Source organism: Chrysemys picta, chromosome 25 (genome assembly GCF_011386835.1).
Source record: "Chrysemys picta bellii isolate R12L10 chromosome 25, ASM1138683v2, whole genome shotgun sequence".
Lineage (NCBI taxonomy): Eukaryota > Metazoa > Chordata > Testudines > Emydidae > Chrysemys > Chrysemys picta.
In genome coordinates, this window is record NC_088815.1 from 6200189 (window position 1) to 6223605 (window position 23417).

Genomic DNA, 23417 nt, shown 5'->3' on the forward strand with positions numbered 1-23417 from the left:
CTGCACTGCTGGAGCCAGGGGCTGCAGGTCTGCTACCCAAATGGGCTAATTCCCTGCCTTTTAATTCCTCCAACAGATGGAGCATTTGCTGCACATGGGTTGGCTGAGCCCAAAATAATCCCTTAACCCCTTGTTGCCCAGTGTGGGCCCCATCAGAGGCTGCGAGAGTTTTTAGAACACTGATTGACAAACCACTTCAGGCATCAACATTTGTAGCAATTCTTTCTGGAACGCGCACTATTGCAGTGTTTGCAACAGTCACCTCTTATTTTGAGCTGCCTGCTATGAAGAGTTGCACTCCAAGGTGCTCAGATAGGGTGATAAGTGTGGCATGGTATGAAATCACAGAGATTGATGCTGCTCAATATGCAAACACGAACATAGCATTTATAGATTTCTATCTTTGCAGGATTGGTTTGGGCTGTAACTGCACATTATGTGTGTGTCTTTTATTGGACCAACTTCTGTTGGAAGGTACAAGCGTCTGAGCTACACAGAGCTCTTCCTCAGGTCTCAAACGCTCGTACCTTCCACCAACAGAAGCTGGTCCAATAAAAGATATTACTTCATCTACCTTGTGTGTCTCATATCCTGGGACCAACAGTGCTACAACAACACTGCAAACTACTATTTATATAGACTGAGATCGGTCTAATGGTTAAAGCACAGGACTGCGAGTCAGATTTGGGCTGTGCGAGCAATCTTGGGCAAGTCATTCAGTCTCCCCGTGTCTCAGTATCCACATCTATAAAGTAAGAATTGTTTACGCACCTGCATCACTGAGGTGTGCAAGGTACATAATGCCAGCAGAGATCTTGTATGACAGGTATTTATATAAAATACATGCATGACCCATGCAAGATTATGTTAATTCACTAGCACAAATTAAGCCAATAGTAGAGGTTTAAAGATCATTTTGACAAAACCAACGAGAATTTTGCTCCCTTACCCTCTCTTGTACTTCTAGATCCGCACTCTGTACAAACTGAGGCAAACGGTCGACCATCAGCTGGGTAATTTCCTGGGCTGCTTCCTTCTCCCCGGATTGCTCTTTCTGCTGTAGGATGGATGCATAAAGCTTTACCATGTTCTGGACATAAACTGCCTGGATGTGGCCTGGTAGAGTGGTCACTTTAGGCCTCAGCATTGCTTCTAAGGTCTGGTTTGATTCCTCAAGGTGTCTGAAATACATTGAACGGACGCAGATGAAGGCAGAAAGAGAGCGGAGTCAATTTAAGAAGCTTGACATTTCACCAAGTTTCATATAAATCTACAAAAACTCTTTAGACATTAAAAGATTTTCAGCAGAACTCTGTGTTGGCCTAACTCTATTCCCAGTCAGACAGCAGCATCCTTTCCCCCTCCCCCCCCCCGCCCACCACAAAACCAACAAGGAGTCCGGTGGCATCTTAAAGACTAAAATTTATTTGGGCATAAGCTTTCATGGGTAAACACCCCACTTTTACCCACGAAAGCTAGTCTTTGCGGTGCCAGCGGACTCCTCGTTGGTTTTGTGGATACAGACTAACACGGCTACTCCTCTGATTTTTATTTCAGACTCTCATCACTAAGGCTATGATTTAGTCATGGGTATTTTGCCAATAAACAAAAAAAATCACAGCCCGTGACCTGTCCATGACCTTTACTATAAATACTCCTGACTAAATCTTAGCTGGGGGGCCTCTGGGGTGCTGCTGTTCTGGGGGGCCTCTGGGGCCAGCCACCAGGGGCCGCACCCAGGGCCAGTTGCATCGGCCGCTGCTCCGACAGTCCCACGGGCCGCTCCTGCAGCAGCTGGTGCAGCTGGCCCCGGGCCCCTGCTTAGGTGGCCTGGGGTCAGCCGCACTGGCCGCTGCAGCAGGGATGGAATCCAGGACTTCTGGAGATACACACGCAGCCTTACTCACGACTGCCTTCACAACCAGAAGGGATGTGAAATCCTGGCTCCTATTTAAAATCAGTGGGAAATTTGCCAGACTCCTGTGGGACCCAGATTTCACTATCTATTCTAAATGAAATTTTAGATCCTGAGGAAAGTATAAGGATGCGCAAGAAATCCATTCCTGTCAATCTGGTAAGTGACATAAGGGCTTCCTTTTTCATTAACTACCCCTCGTCTTTGCTTGTTTTGACTGGATGGGGGTCTGCTTTTAGTCCAGTACTGTTTTAATTTGCAATATGACCCAAATTTTTGGAGATGAGCACAAGAGAAAGAAATAGGACAACAATATAAATATATATATATATATACAGCAAGTCCATAAATGCTTGATATCCACAATTTTTTTTTCTTTAAACACAGTCCCAGGTTATAATCTTATGTAAGCAGTACTACTTATGGTTCAACTCTGAAGTGGCATTTTAGTTTCCATTTCAGTGATATCTATTAAAAGCGTGCTCAATTTACAAGTTGGTTTTTTTTGTTTTTTTTTAATAAATGTTTGCTCTGCAAACTCAGTCTAGGATCCAACAGTAAAGCTATGTTTTTTCCATCTTATACGTCACCAGTAACAAAGGTTTGTTATACCTGTGCACACCTATTAAACAGAATGGAACTTAGTAAGTGATATTATTAATGCATAAGCAAAAACAGAATCCAGCTTTCACACTGCCGGCTTTTGTGGGTCAAGTTACATTTTCCTATTTAAAAAGAGAGAGTCTTCCCCCGGCTGTGTGGAAGACTTGCACAAAAAGGAGAAGCTGTCTGACTCTCTAGGGGAAATTATACATAAAATTCTGTCAAATGCAGAAAGTTATCAAACTAAACAGGAAAGTGTTTTCTATTACCTCTTATGCCTCTGAGTTTTGAGTTGACAGTATCCATTTAAATCAGACCAAGATTTATTGACCAAGTTAACACCACCTTTCCCAGGGAATGTGCATGCTGCCTCTGTTACGTCACTTCTACCCATATCCATCCCTTACTTTCTCGGCTGGCAGGGATATGGATGCAAGAGACACGGACTAGCCCAACAGCTTTTCAAATGCAGTAGTCGTTTTGGGTAGGAGCAGCTGCACCAGGCTGGGAAAAGCAGTGGTCACTCTGAAATACTGCTTTGTTGGCTCTATGGTTCATGTTCTGAGCTTCCATCACCCAAGACACCTTCACTTTCGAGTGACAGGAGTCTCAATCTGCAACCATTCTGCTTTTCACCTTTCAAAAGTGATTTAAAAACTTTCCCTTTGCACTTACTCTGAGAACTCCCCACATATCCAGGCAGCAGCATAAAGCACCTCACAGATGCCGTTCCTCTGCGTGTTGCTGGCTATCAGATGGGCATTGTCCAGGAGCATAGCCATCTGGGAAACAGCAAACTTACGAATGGCTTTAACCCTGATAGCTACATCCAGCATCTGAGCTGCTATAAGGTGACCGTGCCGAGTACCTTCCAACCGGGTCAGTTCCACCAGGATGCTTATGTACCTACAGGAGGTGAAAGTGATATAATCTTAATAGCAGGCAAGCAGATGGTGCCATCACTGCTTATTTCAAAGTCTACATGCAAAAGTACTGACCATTCAAAGTTTGTGATGTATTGGTAGTTGGACTGGCTACATATGTCTATGATTTTGGTCAGCAATTCATCTCTGTATGTTGTCCCTTCGGCTTTGTCCACATGAATCATCAGTTTCTTCACTATCTCCATCAAGTTCTTTTTGGACACCTGTTTTAAGAGTGAAATGAGACATGAGCCACAGACAGGTAATGCGGACTTGCTGCCAGGTCTTTCCCATTTCATAAAAGTTGAGGAAAGTAGTAGATACTTAGTAGATGTACCTGTATCTGTTTGAGGGTGAGACAGGTATTAAGAACACAGAGAGATACTAACAACATCTCTGGCTCTGGACTGCTGTACAATTTAGCTGCAGCCAGAGACTGAATTTATTTGTTGGGGCACGTCTCGATAGCGTTTGTGCCAGCCTAATGGCTGGACACCTGTCATTGGACACTTGATCTAGCAGAGGTTTATCTGCATAAGCCCAGGACTGAACTTGGTAAGACCCTGACCACTAGATCTGAATAATTTTCAATCCGTAACTGCAAGGGGGGGAGGGATAGCTCAGTGGTTTGAGCATTGGCCTGCTAAACCCAGGGTTGTGAGTTCAGCCCTTGGGGGGGCCACTTAGGGATCTGGGGCAAAATCACTACTTGGTCCTGCTAGTGAAGGCAGGGGGCTGGACTGTATGACCTTTCAAGGTCCCTTCCAGTTCTAGGAGATAAAATAAATTAGTGGAGATATTGTATTTATTTTATTTTATTTAAGGATACTATGGTGATGTGTTATGGATATCATAAATCACATTTTAAATCTGAGGCTAGCCCCATACATTTTAAGAGCCTTTTTAATTTTCAGTATTTCCCCAATGACTGCTCATTCTGATTTCTACCCCTCCAAGTGCATTATAGGCAGAAGTGTGACTATGTGAATATGATACTACTACCTTAACAGATCTGCCCCGTGCGTACATGCAGAGTCACATTTGACCATCGAAATCTGGCTATTACTTTTCACTCCTATTAGCAATGCTGATCCAATACAGCTCTGCAATCGTGAGCCATAGCAGAACTCAGAATTAGTACTACAGTACGGCAATGACACAGAAACCTGAAGGAAGACAGCTGACTTTTCAGCTTCTGGTTGCAGTTTGCCATGTTGAGGACTTGAAGACTATTTTACTCTTGTAAACTGAGCAAGTTTGATAGACTTATGAAAACACCCCTCTGACCCAAAAAACAGTGCTAACTTTATAAGTCACTTATCAGAGCATAACTGCCCTTTAACTTGCTCTGGGAACATAATATATTGACATGTAGCAACCAGTAGGGAATTCAGTGTAAATTTGTGACCACCAGCGTCTGCAGTCATATCCCCTCGTGCTATGATCACAACACATCTCAGGCTTGATCAGGAAATAGATGGAGACCTTCCAGGAAGCGTAGGTATTGCAGAAGTGCTGTTGATGACTCAGTATATGGCACTTTTCCTTCTGAGTCAGTGTTCCAGCAGAATGCTAGGCAGCACTGCTGGAAGGGCTGTCTTTTGAATATGTAAAAAAACATCTTAACCTCTTGTCAAGACTCCCAGGCAATTATAATTTGGTTAGAGACTCTCTGCCCAACTATGAAGCAACCAGAAAAAAACTTTAAACGGGACACAATATTCTTTACTTCCACTGCCAAAATATCACAGCATTTTAGGAATGAAGTCTGCCACGATCCCCCCATGTGGATGTATTTTTATAGAGCTTTTTGGATGAAAGGCACTTTATACACCAAGGTTGTAACCACAGTGCCTTCAAAAACCTACAAGATTATCTCCATTAAGCTGCATTTCTTTAGTCTAGCCAGCATTGTTAAAACTTCCTTGAACAGTACCAAAACACAGAACACGCATGCAAAGGAACAGAGGCACAAGCACCTGGGATGAGATTGTGTGTTGCACCTCAAGGCCCCAGAGGGACATGGTGGGGCATGGCAGATTAAGGTGGCTTAAAGCCAACTTTGTGTCCTGATCAGATGCAGCTCCTCAGCTCCAGCGTAATTTAGACAGCCCTGGAGTCATGTTTGAGTTACAGCATCTGTAGTACAGACAGTAGTGGTGCCGGGAATTTCCAAAGCGCTGTATGTTACAGCCCCCACCCTCAACACCCTGCTGGTTATCTGGTCTGGTCTATGCCAAGGTTTGCAAGGGGTCTTCAGAAGGCCGACTTATAGATGTCTTCTACAGTGCCTGTGATCAGGGGAATCTTTCCATGTCGTACCAGCCCCTTCACCCTGCATAAAGGGGCCAAAGTAAGGGCAAGGATCTCACCGCAGGGCTTTTTTTTTTTTTTAAGTGCTAACTAAGGAGGAGGGAGGAATGCACAGAAACATACCATGCCATATAGGAGATCTAAAGCTCTGAGTCGGATGGATTCATCCTTATCATCCAAACACTGGAGAATGAGATCCTTGTGGGACTGAACTGACTTAGGATGAGTTTTCAGGATTTTGGACATTGCTAGCAAACCCAGGTACTTCACTGTGGGGGGGAAAAAAAACAAAATACAATTTTTCCACATATTGTACATACTGTATTGTGTCTTGAAAGCACAGGGGATTTTTAAGATGGGCTGACTTTCCCATCTAACCTCAGATTCCAAATATACTGTTTGGGATCAACTTTGACAGAGGGAGCCCATTTATCAGATAGAAAACGAAAAGAGCAGCCTAAGCTTCTATTTCTTCCTTTGCCCCCCACGTGTATACTCTCAGCCGAGTCACACCCATTCGGGTTTTGCCATCTGTAAAGAGTGGCAGTAACTGTGGCACTTTGAGATGTATGCATGCACTCCATGTGTGCAAGATTAGATTATATTGGCCAGCAGTGTCAGTTGGACTGTTTGCACCCTACATGCCCTGATCACCTTCTCCACCCTCAAAGACTTAAAAGGCAAAGCAGGTCCACCATTCCTCCATAGCAGCAGAAAAGGAGCGCACGTCATGAATTCCATGTAGAAAACACATCTTAAAGAAGCACAGTTATTGCAAAGTAAGTAACCGTTCCCCCCGCACTGGAGCTGGAGAGGTGCCTGATATGAACAGCACCGGTAGCTGGTACCATAAAGGAATTAACGGCTACAGACAGTAAGAAACTCAGGCTGCATGGGCATAGCAAGATCACGCTGTACTGAAAATTACTATGGTGCCAGCAGCATCCGTACTGCCAGGTCAGCATCAGGTCATCTGCACTGCTTGCACCAATTTGGTACTGGATGAAGTGCAGACCGCTGCCCAAGATGGTACCGCATGTGCTCCGTGGCTGGGTTCTGCCAGAGTGTTAGAGCTACGCCAATAGTGCAAACAGAATTAATATACTGAAAAGGGGCTGTTCTCGTCTGAAGGTGAGCAAGACATTTATAGTTCTCGCTACAGGTGCTTGGAAAAGATTCGTCACTAAAAAGGATTTAAATGGTGTAGGCAAGAAGTAACTTATGCCAATGCATTTCCCAGCACTAACAAGTCTGGCAGTCTTGGATTTTACCATAGTCTATGGAATAACTAGCGTTTCTTGGATGTGCTTCCTCACTGGAAGATCTATGAAGGGAAAACCCAGGAGATGGAGAGAAAATTATTTTTGGTTTTAAATTTAACATACCATAAATGGCACTATTATTAATCTACTTAAAAAACAGCTTGTTGTACATGTTTATGATTTTCACTATTCTTTAGTACCAATTCACACAACACTGGGCAGTCTATAACACCGCTCATTGTTTTTAATCCCACTGCCACTTAGCCCCATCAGATTGGCCACTGAAGCCTCTAGGAAGAGGAGCAACACTTACAGTTCTGATCTGAATCTTCTATTAGTATTCGTAACTTCTGAACACAGAGCTGGAAAGAAGTGCAAGTCAGGATTAACGTGAGCTTTGAGAAGAATACTATTTAAAATAGTCCCTTAATGGAGATGACTCGCTATATTAGGGTGGGTGCAATACATGTTACTAGGATCTGTGACCACTGGTAAGACAGTATTGTTACATTAACCGATCATAAGATGAAGGGAACATGGAGCTCCAGTGATTGTGTTCTGAGTGGCAATTGATCAAAAGCAATAGCAAAGCCTCTCAAATTGAATCTTATTCTTAGGCACCTGGCCTTTCCTGCTCCACACACCCTTTAGGGATAGGGGAAGCAGAAGAGAGCGCACACAAGCTGAATTTTAGAGGAAAGGAACTTTAGGAAACTATCTGAGAAATAACTAAATAAAAGCCAGACAATAAGCAAGGCTGTCCGATCGGCAGGCTCCTACTTCAAATATCTGAAGTATTTCTTTCCCCCAGTTTTCAGAATAAATAGGTATGACGTGGCAAAATACGAACATTAAGAGAAGTGCTGTACCTGGATGCTGGCACTGTGATTGGGCATCCCAGAGGATAGAGAGATCAAAACTGAAACACACAAGCACTAAAATTACATGTGTTCAGCACAACAAAGTATAAACAAGATAAAACTTAATACACCGTATCTGGCTTAGCCCTCACGTGAAGATGTGTTTGGTGGTCTCGCCCTAGTGCTTTCTGGCAGCCATGCACAAAAGTGCATGGTTTGGTACAGCTGTGATGTCTGTTCAAGCAAGGCCCCAAGAATAGACTAGCATGAGATTGCAGAGCAAAGGGAGGTATAGGGGGGAGCTTTTACAAAGCCTCCCAAAGAGCTCTGTTTTCACGATGCCTTGCTCTTGCCAGGGTAACCTTAGTCTCCCTTTTACAGTTTCCATCTAGCAATCCAGACACTAATTAAAAGGTCACCAGTGACTGTACCGCTGGATTTTTGTCTGTAGTTCCCTGAAAAGATGAGATAGCGGTGAATCCTACTCAGAGTAATTACATTAAACCCCATCAAGTCAGCAAGAGCCTCAGAGGGCAAGGCAGGCTTTACTGTCGACTCCAGTGGGCATTTGTGCAGCTTTGGCAGTGTATGACTCCAAAGCAAACAACTCAGAGCCACCTGAGTGCATCCATGTCCATGGCAACAGAATGGGCATTAAAAGGCAGGGAGAAAGCTCCTCCTTACTCAGCCAGTCGGCTCCCTATGAGTATTCAGGCATATCTGTGGACTGTAGTCACTTGAGAGTTATTTCTCTTTACTCCTACTAACCCTGCAGAGCCAACGTTTCTGGGAGAGGGTGCTGGGTTCTATTCTGGCTCATGCATCAAGAGAACTGTTGGCTTAGTTTGAGGGTCTGTGAGCATGCAGCTGTGGGAGAGTGCTTCATATAGGTACATAGCTTAATACTGTATTTGCTGGGTTTTGTGGGTTTAAGTTGTGCATTATTTAAAAGTGTTTGTATATTATTTTATTATTGCTAGCTACGTTTTGTTTGCTTTTACCTTTAGCAAGTTTGATTTATATTTTGTTAGTTTATCCCCTATATATTGACAGCAGAGGATTTCAGTTTCAATTATATAGTGAGGCAAGTTCACTGAGCGATTTAATGTGGTTATATGAAGTTAATTGAACCTGTAGGTAAAAAGGGATTTTATAGCTGACGTTATTTAACTGCTGCCAAAGTTAAACATGCTCTTTTTTAGGTTATGAGTTTCAGTTCTCACCTGCTATCACTGTGTTCACACATTCATACAGAAGAGACATGGCTGAGGTGCTACAGGGAAGAAACAAATCAAGTATTTCAGATAAAGAAAAAATATCACATTATGAAGAGTTCTCAAAAACACCTTTTATTACACAGAAAATTACCAATCTTTTCCACCCTCCTCCATATATTTTTGAACTAGATGAAATAATTCTTATTCTTCAAAACAATCAATACCCAGTCTTCATTGAATCCAGTTAAATTTATGGGGGTGGAGTGGTAAACAACTAGATTTTTGTATTGTCTATGCTGTTAGCAGTTGGTGGCAGGTTTCTTGCCTTATGCATTAGATGACACTGGACCAGCAACATCATGACTAATACGATGGAAACCAACCAGACTTCAGGTTAAAGTCCTCACAAATAATTAAATGAATAACTATTGCAGGAGCAGAAGGAGGAGGTGGGAAGGAGAGGGGGTGTAGATATACATACTGTCCATCTCGCTGCTTTTCTTGAAGTAGTACTAAATTTGTATTTTTGCCAGTGCTGCAATGAACTGAACCCTCTTTAGGTATTTGGATGCAAGCCCGCTGGCTGTTCGAGAGAGAGATGGGTTACAGCAGACACTTTTCCTTCCTTAGTCTATAACTAGTAACAAATGGGCTTCTCTTCTAGCAGCATGAATGGTGGAAACTGAGGTAATGCTTTAATTTGAAGTTACTAACTACACTTAAGACAATGATTGCAGGTGAACTAGCCCCAGAGTTTCATCACTTCGGGTCTGACTGCTCTTGAGACTTAACTTGAGTTAACTGACTGTCAATTAATTCAATTTAACTTTTTGTAAATGCTATTCTGGACACTCCAAACATGTTCGCTGTTTACCCTAGGGCTCAACTGAACCCTCTAGAATAGAGGTATCCTTAGGCCAGGTCTACACTAACCCCCTAATTCGAACTAAGGTACGGAACTTCAGCTACGTGAATAACGTAGCTGAAGTTCGAAGTACCTTAGTTCGAACTTACCTTGGTCCACACTCGGCAGGCAGGCTCCCCCGTCGACTCCGCGGTACTCCTCTCGCCGAGCTGGAGTACCGCAGTCGATGGCGAGCACTTCCGGGTTCGACTTATCGCGTCCAGACTAGACGCGATAAGTCGAACCCAGAAGTTCGATCGCTTGCCGCCGAACTACCGGGTAAGTGTAGCCAAGGCCTTAGTAAATGGCTGCAAGAGGAATTTGATGCAAATGCATTCCACGATATCTATGAAATCTGGGAGATCAAATAAAAGCATGGTGCACATAGATGGACACAGAACCCACGGTGACAAAGTCTATTGATGGAGACACTGACAGCACAAAGCAATTGCAGCCTCCTTTTTGGGTGGCCATCACAATTCAAAAAGCAGGCAATACTGACCAAGCAATGGACCATTTCAGAGCATCCCTGTTGCCTGGGACTTCTACGGAGCTCTCAGAAAACTAAAGCTCATTCTGCAGAATCCCTGAGGGAGGGTGGTGGCAGCAATGTGACCTGACTTCCCTCCTGCATCTCCCCGGAAAGAATCTCTGTGGGACTCAGCATCCATTGTAGACATAACAGGTGCAGGCTGCGCTTCCCAGCCCCAGTAGGGTGAAATCTAGGTCTGTGCACAATTTTTCGAGCCATCTGACCAGCCCCTAGTACTGGCTATACTGTTAACTTTAAGTAATATTTTTTATAATCCATGGGCCTTTAACTTTTAACTGTCTCATTAAATACAAAATTAAGCTTCCACCACAGAGCAGTCTCAAAGAACATTAAATGGATGGCGAAAAAGTGGTTTGTTCAGGCACCGCTCCCTCCACTATTATACCGTAGACGATACTGTACATGTTTGATTGAGAACTTGTTCACCCACAGCTCACCTCCTGTCTCCTCAACATAAACAATCAATCCTATCATGACTACTGCGAGCCTTAACAGAAAAGATCCCCTCCCCCCTCTAAAACAGGGGTTCCCAATCATAGAAGGGTAGGACTGGAAAGGACCTCAATACGTCATCTGGTTCAGTCCCCTGAACTGAAGCAGGACTAAGTATTATCTAAACCATCCCTGACAGGTGTTCTTCTAACGTGTTCTTAAAAACCTCTACTGATGAGGATTCCACAGCCTCCCTAGGCCATTTGTTCCAGTGCTTAATTTCCCTCATATTTACAAATGTGAGGGAAACTAATGTCAAACCTAAAATCTCCCATGCTGTAATTTAAGCCCGTTAGTTCTTGTCTTGTCCTCAGTGGATACAGAGAACAGTTTATTCACCCTCCTCTTCATCCCAACCTTTTACATACTTGAAGATTTATCATGCCCCTTCAGTCTTCTCTTCTCCAAAAGAAACAAACTCAATTTTTTCCAATCTTTCCTCTGAGGTCATGTTTTCTAGACCTTTAATCATTTTTGTTGCTCTCCTTTGGACTTTCTCCAATTTGTCCATACTTACACAACTTTCTAGGCTTAGCACAGGGGACTTGACTAGATGGCCTTTCTTACATCTCTTCCAATTGCCAGTCACACATTCACAAGAAGTTTTAAAAGGATATTTTATACTAGGGCTGCTCCAGTGACATAATTTTAACTTTTGATGCCTGGAGCCAAAAATTTCCAGATGCAATAAACCTGTGCTAGCATGAATGGAGTCCGCCTAAACAATGCTGAAGAATTAAGGAGGTAAAACAAGTATATTTTCAGACTTACCTATGTATGAGATTGGTAAGTGGCTCAATCAATTTCTTTCCCAGCCTAGGTTCTAATGGAGTAAGAGCACCAAACTATTTGAAAAGAAAGGGAGGAAGGGAAATTCTTTTAATAGCTAGCTTTCGCCAGGGTAAAACAGTACTATCGTCATTTATGTGTCACAACACAACAAAACAAAATTAAAAGGAGATATTTTGTCTCCTTTTGGTTGTTATGTTCCATTATAACAGATGTCTGTTTCTCTTCCTTGTCATTTGGATTTACTAGTAATTATCCCTCTAAGCGATAGCTTTATTTTCACACCCAAGGTGCTGTTAATGAGCACGCCAGCTCTGGAAAAGAGCTAACATAGAAGAAGTGGAATACTTGCCAACTTTATAATTTTAATGAGGACCCAATTATTGGTTGAAGACGTCATCAATTTAAAAAAGAGCGGAGCAAGGGAAAGGTAGTTCTTGGGATTGCGTCTGGCCAGCTCACAAATAACATTTACTGCCGCAGACTGGACACCTGGGAAACAGAAGTGGAAGAAAAGGGGTCCAATCAACAATTCAACTGTAGCTTGATTTTCATACTCAAAACAAACAGAACAAGAGCAGCTACAGATTAGCCTAGTACGGAGCTGGAAGTATTGCTTGTCCTCATTTGCAACGTTACTCCATGGAAGAAATTATATTCCAAGTATTTTAAATGGAACCTGCAAATGATTTTAAGAAACTGGGCTTGTGCCTTTTTTGGTTGCTTTATAATGTAAAAGGGCACAAACGTTTCTCTCCCCCCTCTATATATGTTTTCTACCTTTAGAAGTACCATGAATGTTAGCTCTGGTCGTCCCTGTTTCTGTTGGAGGATTTGTTCAGGGGGTGTGGAGGTACAGAAGATATTCACCATTAATCCTCACACCTTAAAGATCTGACGAAAAGCTTCCTTTCTTCAAAGTGTTCATTAGGCATTTAAGTTAAATAGATGTTATACGTGACACAGAATGGTAAACAGTGACTAAAAATCCCTTTTCATTTGTTCCAACTCCCACTGGCTTGGTTTTTGATCATAGACTTTGCAGTCTAGACAGAACCTGGTTTCCTAACACAGGCAAGCAATGTTTTGAAGAGCCTTTCATGGTTTATCCATCATAGAACCCCAAAAGGAGCAAAAGCACAACTCCCCCTCCCCCTTTTGCAGGTTACCTTTTAACATGAAATTGATTCTTTCTTGCACACAACACTGGAGGGTAGGTCTTACCTTACCCTAATCAAATCAGGCCGGTGAATCTATTTACATTCTCTCACTTTAAACACAAATCACCTGAAAGTCATAGGCTTGAGTCGCAGATGGAACTCTCAAAATGAATAGACAGCATTTCCATCCGGGGGGGAAATAAGCATCCTAAATAAATTCTGGGAAGACTGTTTGGCTACAGAAATGTGAATAATTACAGTTGGTGGACATAAATAAAGTTCTCCATGCTGCAGCTTCCTCGTTGCACTAGCTATGACTAAGGCTGCGAGTTTGTCACGTAGGTCACGGATTCCGTGACTTTCCGTGACTTCGGCAGAGGCCGGTGCGGCTGGCTCGGGGGCTGCCCGAGCAGCTCGGGCAGCCCCTGGGCCAGTCGCATTGGCCGTTGCTGGGGCAGTCTTGGGCCACTGCGGTCCCCTCCCCTAGGAGCAGCAGGAGGAGTTTGGGTGTGGGAGGAGGCTCAAGGCTGGGGCACAGGAGGGGGTGAGGACTCTGGGCAGCGCTTACCTTGGGGGGTGGAGGGGGCTCCCTGGAAGTGGCAACATGTCCCTCCCTCCGCGTCCTGCCTCCAGCCCCAGGCACTGCCTTGGAAGTCCTCATTGGCCGCAGTACGCACGCGCGTGCACGCAGGCGCACACACACCCTCCCCCCAACAGCATTCCCAAGATTTAGTCAGGGATATAGTACAAGTCATGGACAGGTCACGGGCCATGAATTTTTGTTTACTGCCAGTGCCCGTCCATGACTTTTACTAAACAGCTCGCGGGCCGTAGTTTGCTCACCCCTGGGCTAGGGCATGAGAAGCAAAAAACACTAAAGTTGACTACTGTATTTTCAGTAGCCAAGCTATGTGAACTACAAAACTTAAGAATGGTTTTACGTCATTAAGATTTAATCATTAATTCAGCCTAGTAACAAGTAATGGCCTTTTTATTTTTTTAAACACAAAATGTGTTTTTAATCTGATCACATCCCTTCAAGTGTTCAGGTGCCTGCCCATAGGTACAGCAATAATTTATAATATGTAACCGGTTACCTTCCTTTGCCTCCCATCAATCAACCACCACTAAAAATTCATGTCTTCACTGAGGTCCCATTCTGCAATAAAAGTAGTTTATTAAAATTCACTAACCAGGGTCTGGATCTTCCAGTTTCTCTTTAAGGCGAGGGAAAGCAGGACGGAGGGACTCAGGGTACTTCAAAAACACTTTGTACATGATTAACACTGCCTTCTTCCTGATATAAGGCTTTGTGTGAGACATCTGTTAGTGAAACAACCATAGTCAGACTCTTAACATGCTCACATTCCCAAGAGGTTTCTTTCAATATATCATTTTTAGTCAAAGACTCCACAGCAATACCTATAAAAATTGATTCTGTTGGGCAGTCTTTCCATGCAGCTGCTCTTTTAGTGCACTCAGCGTTTTAAGATAAAAAGCAAAATACTGTCAGTCACGCAAGTCAAAACAAATATCCAAAGCAGTCCCTTTGGGCTGGCCAAGGATGTGTGATTTACAAAAGACCAGGGTTCAAGGATCAACCACAAGACTCCCACTCTGAATGTGTGGTAGAGCACCTGCTCCCTACTGGCCTAGGATAAAGGCAGGTTGCCAGTCACCTTGTTCAAGTCGCTGCACTCAACCACTCCTATTATTCAATCTAACAAGCAGCATTAAACAGCGATCTTCAAGGCAGAAACGTGTCCAGCCTCAAGTACAGCCAACATGGGCAGATGTGATAAGATGCAATCAAGCTAATACAGTGACAGAGGATAGAGGAAGCAGTGTCTCAAACATATCAAAAAGCTTGTTTGACCAAACTGCTCCTCCCTCGCCATTAAATAGCACCTTCACCTTTGGAGTAGCAATCACATTGGATGTATTAATGCTTATCTCCATTACCATACCTCATCTGAAGGGGTTGGGTCACCCAACTGCAAACCTAGTGCTGTCGACCTATCTGAAGCATGCAGTGGTAATAACACTTGAAAGGAGTACTCATCATAAAAGTGGACAAAGGACAAAGAACAGATCTTATACCAGAAATATCACCTCTAATATACTGATACTTTAATGATGGTCCCTTCTGACCTTAATCATCTAGTCTGACCTGCACACTGAAGGCCATAGAACCTCACCCACCCACTCTGGCTGAGTTACTCAAGTTCTCAAAGCTGCTCTCTCTTTTCAAGAGCGAAGCTGAGGATGGTGAAGTGGTAGGAGTAACAAGGAGGCCTATACTACCTGACCCAACGTAATAATAATGTCAGTGCATGATTCTCACTTTAAAAGCACGTCACCTACTTGGTTTTGGCAGCCTGTGGTCCCACTGTGACAAGTTTCTAAAATGAACTCTGGGTGCACAATTTGTTTGCTAACTTTGAGACATGAACTGTGAAAGAGATTACACAAGTCAGGAGCTGTAAAGCTCCCAAGACACAAGAACTGCTAACAACCAATTACCGAGTTTTCAGGCATAGCGCTCGTAAATTTTACAAGGAAAAGTATGCTTCTAATAGTCTAAATATATTCTAGACACAATCATATGGAAAAAAGGTTTGCTCACTTTTTATCAACTCACCAGAGTCATGATGTCATTTGCCAAGTCTCTGGCAAGATCTGGAGTAACAAAACAGGACAAACCAGTCAGTGCTACTCCAGTATCATACTGGTTAGGGCTACTCAGATCCTAAAAAAGTAAAGACAGGGTTAAAAACTTCTGATTTTTAACGAAGAAAACTCAGGGTAAAAGACAAACATCTCAAATATATGTTTAACAGAGACAGAACAGAGCTTCCTTTCTACAGAATATCTGCTCTGACATACTGGTTTGAGAGGATTTACTTATCTGATTTTTTGAGAAGACTGTCACTTCTTTAGTACACCTCTACCCCGATATAACGTGACCCGATATAACACGAATTCAAATATAACACGGTAAAGCAGCGCTCTGGGGAGGGGGTGGCTGTGCACTCCGGCGGATCAAAGCAAGTTTCACCTATAACGCGGCAAGATTTTTTGGCTCTCGAGGACAGCGTTATATCGGGGTAGAGGTGTACTCATCCTCTGAGATGGTTAGGCACTAGTTTAATACATATAATAATTTACATAACTAAACTACAGAATATTGGGAGCACAACACACATGGCATTTCAGAAACTGCATATGCTTCTGGAAAACATGGAAATTTTTCTGAGCGTTTAGGGTTGTTAAAAATCGTGACTGAAATTTTAACCCTACACAAATCAGTGGGAGTTTTGTCACTGACTTCAGTGGGAGTCCACTGTTTGATATAGTGTCCTAGCTTAACCTTCCTATACAGCTAAACTAGAATAAGTGTAGTTTAAGTCCCCATTAACTACAGTTTATCTTTCCACTAAAGACAGTATACCAGCTAAACTGCAGAATACATATTTTGTCAATTTTCTCTTTATTTTGTTTTTATAAAATATTGTATACTCTTTTAGATATTTCCAATTTGAGAGGACTGTTTAAGATTTGCATTATACTTGTATCTGAATTTATTTTGACAAGGATTTTAAAAACAAAGCAGTTATGGAAAAGATCAGTCCTTAAAAAATATGGCAATTGGTGCACAAAAACGCATGTTTTCCATATGAACTTGCAAGCTTAATATTTAAGATTCCCATTCCGATGATGGATTGGGAGTTCCAGACATGTCGTTCAGACTTTGGGGCAGTGTGCAATTTACACTTCATTTCAGTACCCCACAGCGGATGAAGGGAAAAGATTAGGCTGACAATATTATTAAATCACACTTTGGAATAAATGGAAGTGAAAGCTCTACAGTTCGTTTTGGTTTTAATGCTTTGGGAGAGGTGATGGTCCCCTCTTCTAAATACATAGTTGCTAGGTCAATGGAGCATAGAAGAGCCTTAACAAAGGTGCTTTTAGTACAAAAACATCCATAAAAAGAATGGAAGAGACTTGTAACAAAATGTGATTTAGAGAATACCAGTATAGCAGAGTCTTCATAACAAAGAGCTGAACATATAGTTATAAAATAAAGGACTTATCTGTCAGACCTGAACATAGTTTAAAATATAATTAAAGGAAGAACACTGGTTCTTTAGGTTAGAGACTGAACACAATCCCATTCTGCTGATTTTCTCTGGAGCAAGCGAGAACCATGGTCAGCCATTTATAATAAAGCTAAGCACAGACTAGTATCTGATGGAAGAGTTGTCCAAGTATTTAGGGTCTTCAAATTAAAAGGATGTTTATTTTAAAGATTGAAACTAAATTAACATTTGTTTTAAGATTTCTTATCTATTTGCAATAAGCTGATCAGGAAAAATGCAGATCCATTAATTGCGAAAGGAATACAAGTAACAAAATGAATGCCATGCCAAACCAAAAGAACACATTTGAGCATGTTAGTACAAGAATAAACAGCCTTCATGTAAACAGCTGCTGTTCACCTGTTTTCTGTATAATTATGTGGGAGAAGGTCAAGGGTCTGTCAGTGCTGGATGAAGCAGCCTTTCATGGATCCAAAAAGCAATCTCATTTCTAACTAGGTAATTAATCACTCAGTTCCTTTCAGATACTGCAGCACTCTCCCCACCCATCAGCCTCTTGAGTTGGCATGTGTGATATTGGGAGCATCAAGAAAAGTTAGGGTCTTCATGTTCACTTTGCACTCTGAACAAGACCAGACAGTTGGGCCATGCACCATGGGGAAAATCTGACAATGGTTGTCAATTTTCCGATCAATCTCTGACAAACTCAGGTATCAGGCTGGAATGTGAGCCCAATGATGACAACTCTGCTCACATACCTACATTCTATATGAAGCAGAGATTTTATACAGCTTTGAGGCGCCAAGTGGGAAGATGGAATAAACACCTTATAACAGTCTGAATTCCTTCCTATTGAAGCTAATACCTTACCTTTCTAATCTGATTGGTAGTCAGCATAATTACATCAGTCCCTTCATGAAAGCACTGAGAGGCAGCTAGGTAACCAATTCTCTGCACAGTTAAGAAAAACAGAAGGAAATGAGTCATTCACAAGTGTTGATTTTCCACAGCATCTTCAAAAGATTGGATACTTCTCAAAAGACTGGACTGGATACTCCTTCAGCAGAATTAGCATACTGCATAATTATATACTGAGAATATGTCATCTAATGGTTAGAGCAGGCAACAGCTCACTATTGGTTCTATATGATCAGTCCTTGTACAAATTGCTTGTGTGCACTTAGGCCAGTCACTTCACCTCTGAACTTCCCCATCTGTAAAATGGGTCTAATTTAGCTACCTCACAAGGGTTTTAAAACCACCACTCCAACTGGCATTGTCTCCTTTGTCCATCTCATTAAAGAGGCCAAGGCTTCAAGGAGCCAAGGAGACTGAACTCCACTCTCCCAACTGTTGATGGGCCCCCTGAGAACACCACAGACTCATCAGGAGAGGGAACTGGGAAATGCTGCACTTCTGCTGCCAATGCGTCAGGTGGAGTGAGGACTTCATTCTCTTGGGTTGTCAATTCAATACCATTCACCAGCACTGAATTTACTTTAAACAAAGTTGCCTGGTGGACTAACAGCAGCAGCAATATGGCAGATTTGGTTCAGACCCTCTGTCTCTCACTGGCTGGAATGGTAATGCTCTTTTGGAGAGGTGGCCTACTTTCCTGGCTCTTGAGAAATACTCTAACAACAACTAGAAACCTAGAAGCTTTGTCCACCCTCCTTGGCTAGACTGTGGCTTTTCCCAGCCTCAGACACTAACTCATGAAAAAAACATTCCAAAAAAATATAATGAATACAAGAAAATACACCCACTGATGAGCAGCCTTAAGCAACCTAAACAGAAGAAGAGAGACCAGGGCTATCAAAAAACGAGGATACACCCCACATGTCTGGTTGAAGAAAGTAATGCTGATATTTTATGTCCTGTCTGACTGTCAGAAGCAAAGGTAGGACGACTTCAATCTATATTGAACGATACAGTTGATAATGGATGTGTTAGCTAGAATACTCAATTATACAGACCACTTACTTTGAATGTAAACTTTGATGCACTCATTACTTCAATAATATTGAATGCAGCCCAACTGATGTCATAGCCCAGCATCTGTAACTGTTAAAAAAGGAAAAATCACACTTCAAAATACAAGACCCAATACAACCAGGAAATTTTAAAGAACAGGGTAACTGTTACAAGTTGAAAATGTACAGTAATACTACTATAGAATATATGTTCTGGACAGCTGAAAAGTCACATGGCTATTTAATTTTACCTTCTCCCACCCCTAGAATATAAAGGCTTCAAGTAAAAGTCCCTTTTAATTAAGCAAGTGTCCACAAAGAGTAATTTCAGATATTAAACCTACTCATACATCACGTATTTAAATTTTTCTCTTTCCTGCTGCTGCTTGAAAGGCCCATGCAAAGAGACGTTGACTGACTATAGAGGAAAAAAATGGCAAAATCTTCTATGTATGAAGGGCTGTCAAAACACGAAGAAAATTTGTCTAACCTTTCAGATTCAAGTAGCACTAAAAATACTGTAACACCAGTAGGTATTCTCCAAAGAGGAGTGTTTTTTTTTTTTTTTTTTTTTAGTTGGTGACCCTTTTAACCACTTTCAGAAAATATCATGCTTAAGTCATATTACATAAGTAAAACTAAGAAAAGTAACTGAAGCCACAGTTCACACAGTCAGTTTGAAGTTAGCAAGTAAAATAAAAGGTATTGTTACATTATAACCTAGCAAGGTACTTACATATGTAAGTTTGCAAACTGCATTTGCTTTCACTGCAATGTTATCCTGCTTGAGCTCCTGTTTGATCTCATCGATGCACTGGGAGATGTACTTTGCCTGAAGGAAGAGAAAGTTATTATTTTCATACTCAGTTACATGATCCATTCTTCATCCTGTAGATTGCATGTACTTTAGCAGGACCTGACCTTAGTCTTTGTTTGCTCATTTCCAATTTGTCACAAATTTTCATAACCCATTGTTTTGATAAGCATTCAATTCTTAAAAAACTACTTGCCAATCAAAACCATTATGCTAAATGTTACAGCCAAAAGTATGTTGAAGCGTTTCTTCAAATCTCTTTTCAATTTCCTGCAAATAAATCAATTCAGCCTGAAGCCACTCTTTAAAATCTTAACAGGAAAGAAGCTTTAGGAGGTTGTGTATATAACAGTAGGAGCAGATTCTACTTTCACCATTTGTAGATCATACTAGTTATCGGCCTCACTGGGGAGTTAGGACAATTGTTTATTATGTGCCAAGAGAATTTAGGATGCCAGGCACTACAGAAAGCACAATATTAGTTTCCTTGATTAAAAATAATTGTATGCTACTCTTAGTTATGTTTTCTTAACAGAACCACCTACACATTGGAGGATCCCATTTTCAAATGCTCCATCATACATCTTTAACTATCTATGTTACAGCCACAATTGTTCTGGCTGAAAACTAGATAGGACTGCCTTTGGAGCCCTTCAATGCTACTGCTTGCACAGCAGAAGGGGTCACTATTGAGCAACTTAAGACACTTGTTTCTCAGTACCCCCACCCCTAAATGATTTCCCAATGAAGCTGAATAAGCCACCAACTCCAGAGGGAGCCAATAACCCAGCCTTTCTTTGCGTATTTATACACTCAGCACCCCAAACATGCAGCCCACATTCCCATTATTCCTACCAAAGTGCCAGGGTACAAGAGTTTTAGGAGGTAAATCTGGAGCAACTGTTAATTTCAAGTAAAAGCAGCAAAGAGTCCTGTGGCACCTTATAGACTAACAGACTAAGGTGCCACAGAACTCTTTGCTGCTTTTACAGATCCAGACTAACACAGCTACCCCTTTGATACTTGTTAATTTCATCTGATTTCTACCCTTTAGACAGCAGTATTTGGGCTACTGCATTGATAGTTTGGGAATTTTACAGTCAGAGAGGTGTAACTTTGCCATTTATATTATTTGATAGCTGTTGCACCTGCTTACTCATATGTACATCTCAGAAACTCCAAACAACCAAATGTTGTTGCATTACAGCTACGTGTTTGGGGACCATTTCTTTCTGAAGGATCATGTACTTGCCATGTCCTTCCTGCACACACACTTCATTTTAAGAAGTCTGTTGAAGCAGATATTTTACTCTATAAATTGGCTTTTATTCAGTCAGATATTCTTTCAATTCATGATGATGAACTCTGATTAAAATATTATAAAGGCATCTACAAGTTACCACCCAAGATTTCAAAGGAGAAAAAAAGCCTTCCCTAAAAAAGCCACATGCACACCAGAGTATTTATAATTCCAAATAAATTAACTGTCAGAGGAATCTAGTCAAAAACAGATATCTGAATTATCTAGTATTAATACGTAGTTCTCCCTAGTGACTTACTTCCTACAGCAAGTTACATCTGAGAAATGTTGGATATGGAAATCCATTGGTCTGCTGCCACTACTGAATATTTCTCCCCTTTATACTGGAATTACTGCATAATCCTGACTGTTCTCGGGCCTTTTTTTAGAATGCTAGAGTGATGCTCTTGCTTCAAGTCACGGGAGTTAGTCACTAGATAGTGAAGTAGGGAGGCTGTATTATCTTTAATAAAATAGCAGATCCAGACAAGAGAAAAAGACATTTATAATGCAAAAACAAACCATGGAGTGATCTAGTTAGCGCAAGTAGCAACTGCATATTAATTTAGGGGCTTCACATTCCAAAGCAGCAGCATTATGGTGGCAGTTCACATCGCTATAGCACCATTTCCATTGGAAGGATACAAGATTACTAAGCACAGATCCATCTGGGAACAGTTCTGCTGGCTCACCATCTTCACAAAATAAGTGTTACAAAATGTGTAAGTTACAAGAGAGAAAAACAGAAGTTGATCACTTCTGATTCTAGTCAGTCCAGCTAGCCCTCACAGTTTTGCAGCCATTGGGTAGTGCCGTGAGAAGTTTGGAGGGGAATGAAAAAGGAATGCTATCTCCCTTCAGGGGTGAAAGTGAGCCTGTACGGGCCAGTACTGCGTACCGTAAGAAACTGCACCGGCCCATACTAAGCTCGCATTAAAGCTTTAATATCCCTGCCCCTTTTGCCTCCCCTGTTGGTAGGGTCCATACCAGCAGGGCTGCTGCCCCCCCTCCGGGTGGGGGGGGGGGGGGGAGGAGGAACACTGTTAAAGCGCAGGACGGTCTTTTGCTGCGGCAGCGCTTTAAGGATCCTTTAAGGGACATTAAAGCGCTGCAGGGTCCTTTGCCGCGGCAGCGCTTTAACGTCGCTGCCCCTTCCCCCCGTCGGCAGCCCTGCCAGTAGGGTCAGACAGGGGAGACAAAAGGGGCAGGGACATTAAAGCACTGCCGCTGCAGTGCTTTAAGGATGGTCCTTTGCCAAGGCAGCAATTTAATGTTGCTGCCCCCCCACCCCCTCATTGGCGGGGGAAGGAGGGACCGCAGCAATGTTAAAGCGCTGCCACGGCAAAGGACCCTGCAGCGCTTTAACGTCCCTGCCCTTTTTGACCCCCGGCCACTGATGGGCGGGAGAGGAGGGGGCAAAGGGAGCAGCTGCCCTGGGGCCCGTGATTTAAAAGGGCCCGGAGCTCTGGGCCCTTTAAATCAACACGGGAGCCCTGGGAGGCACGGGCCAGGCAGCCTGGAAGGGCTGGCTGGCGGGATCATAGAATATCAGGGTTGGAAGGGACCTCAGGAGGTCATCAAGTCCAACCCCCTGCTCAAAGCAGGACAATCCCCAGACAGATGCTGATCCCCAGCCCTGCCCCTTCCGGGGTGGAGGGGTGGGGGCGCAGAGCCGCGCCTCCTCCCCACCAGTAAGTGATCTCGGTTACTTTCACTCCTGCCTCCCTTCCACATATACAAGCCATCTAGGAAAAAAAAGACTTAATTTCAAGAAATTGCCTTATACTTTTTAAGCAAATCATGCAAGACAAAAGCTTCAGTACATTTGTAATTTAGTCATTTATTTTACTATCAGTATTTCTCATTCTTTCAAAATACAATTAAAGTAAAAGTAACAAGAGGAACAACCTTGACAAAGACAGAATGATGAATAAAGGCTGGAACTTGGGTTCCGTTTCTAGAGCTTGAAACTATGTTCAAAAGGGTTTTAAAAGGGATGTTGCACTCAAATTTGATTTAAAACTCAGTTTTTGTAAAAGCAAAAGTTAATAAAAACCTAGTTTTTATTTAAAATGCCCGACGTAAAGCTTTGATTTTATATAGCAACTTCCCCTTCCTGCTGTGTTTGGAACCTCAAATTTGCAGTACTTTAAAATGAAGCAGATTAAAAACAGAAGTGAAAGAGACTTCGTTGTCCACACAAATGCAAAACAGAAGACAGCATAATTAATGAAGG

The 23417-nt window shown here is 42.4% G+C and overlaps 1 protein-coding gene across 8 annotated transcripts in view; it reads right to left on the reverse strand.

The window, feature by feature from the left end:
• Positions 1-23417, reverse strand: part of AP3D1 (adaptor related protein complex 3 subunit delta 1) — a 71411-nt gene that overhangs the window by 21095 nt on the left and 26899 nt on the right. For 3 of the 8 annotated variants that reach the window (XR_010594892.1, XM_065578250.1, XM_065578249.1), the window contains exons 2-16: positions 19804-19899; positions 19078-19158; positions 17965-18045; positions 15633-15740; positions 14185-14314; positions 12184-12323; positions 11814-11887; positions 9575-9676; positions 9100-9149; positions 7886-7935; positions 7330-7378; positions 5878-6023; positions 3517-3665; positions 3194-3424; positions 950-1181 (exon numbers count right to left, since the gene is read on the reverse strand). Coding sequence is in view for 7 of the 8 variants with exons in the window: in XM_065578250.1 (XP_065434322.1) it covers positions 950-1181; positions 3194-3424; positions 3517-3665; positions 5878-6023; positions 7330-7378; positions 7886-7935; positions 9100-9149; positions 9575-9676; positions 11814-11887; positions 12184-12323; positions 14185-14314; positions 15633-15740; positions 17965-18045; positions 19078-19158; positions 19804-19899 (1719 nt within the window). In the remaining variant the exon portion in view is untranslated. Of the gene's footprint in view, positions 1-949; positions 1182-3193; positions 3425-3516; positions 3666-5877; positions 6024-7329; positions 7379-7885; positions 7936-9099; positions 9150-9574; positions 9677-11813; positions 11888-12183; positions 12324-13118; positions 13427-13559; positions 14086-14184; positions 14315-15632; positions 15741-17964; positions 18046-19077; positions 19159-19803; positions 19900-23417 lie in introns of those variants that run through there. The other 5 variants (XM_024107923.3, XM_008171329.4, XM_065578251.1 and 2 more) reach the window with 4 other exon arrangements.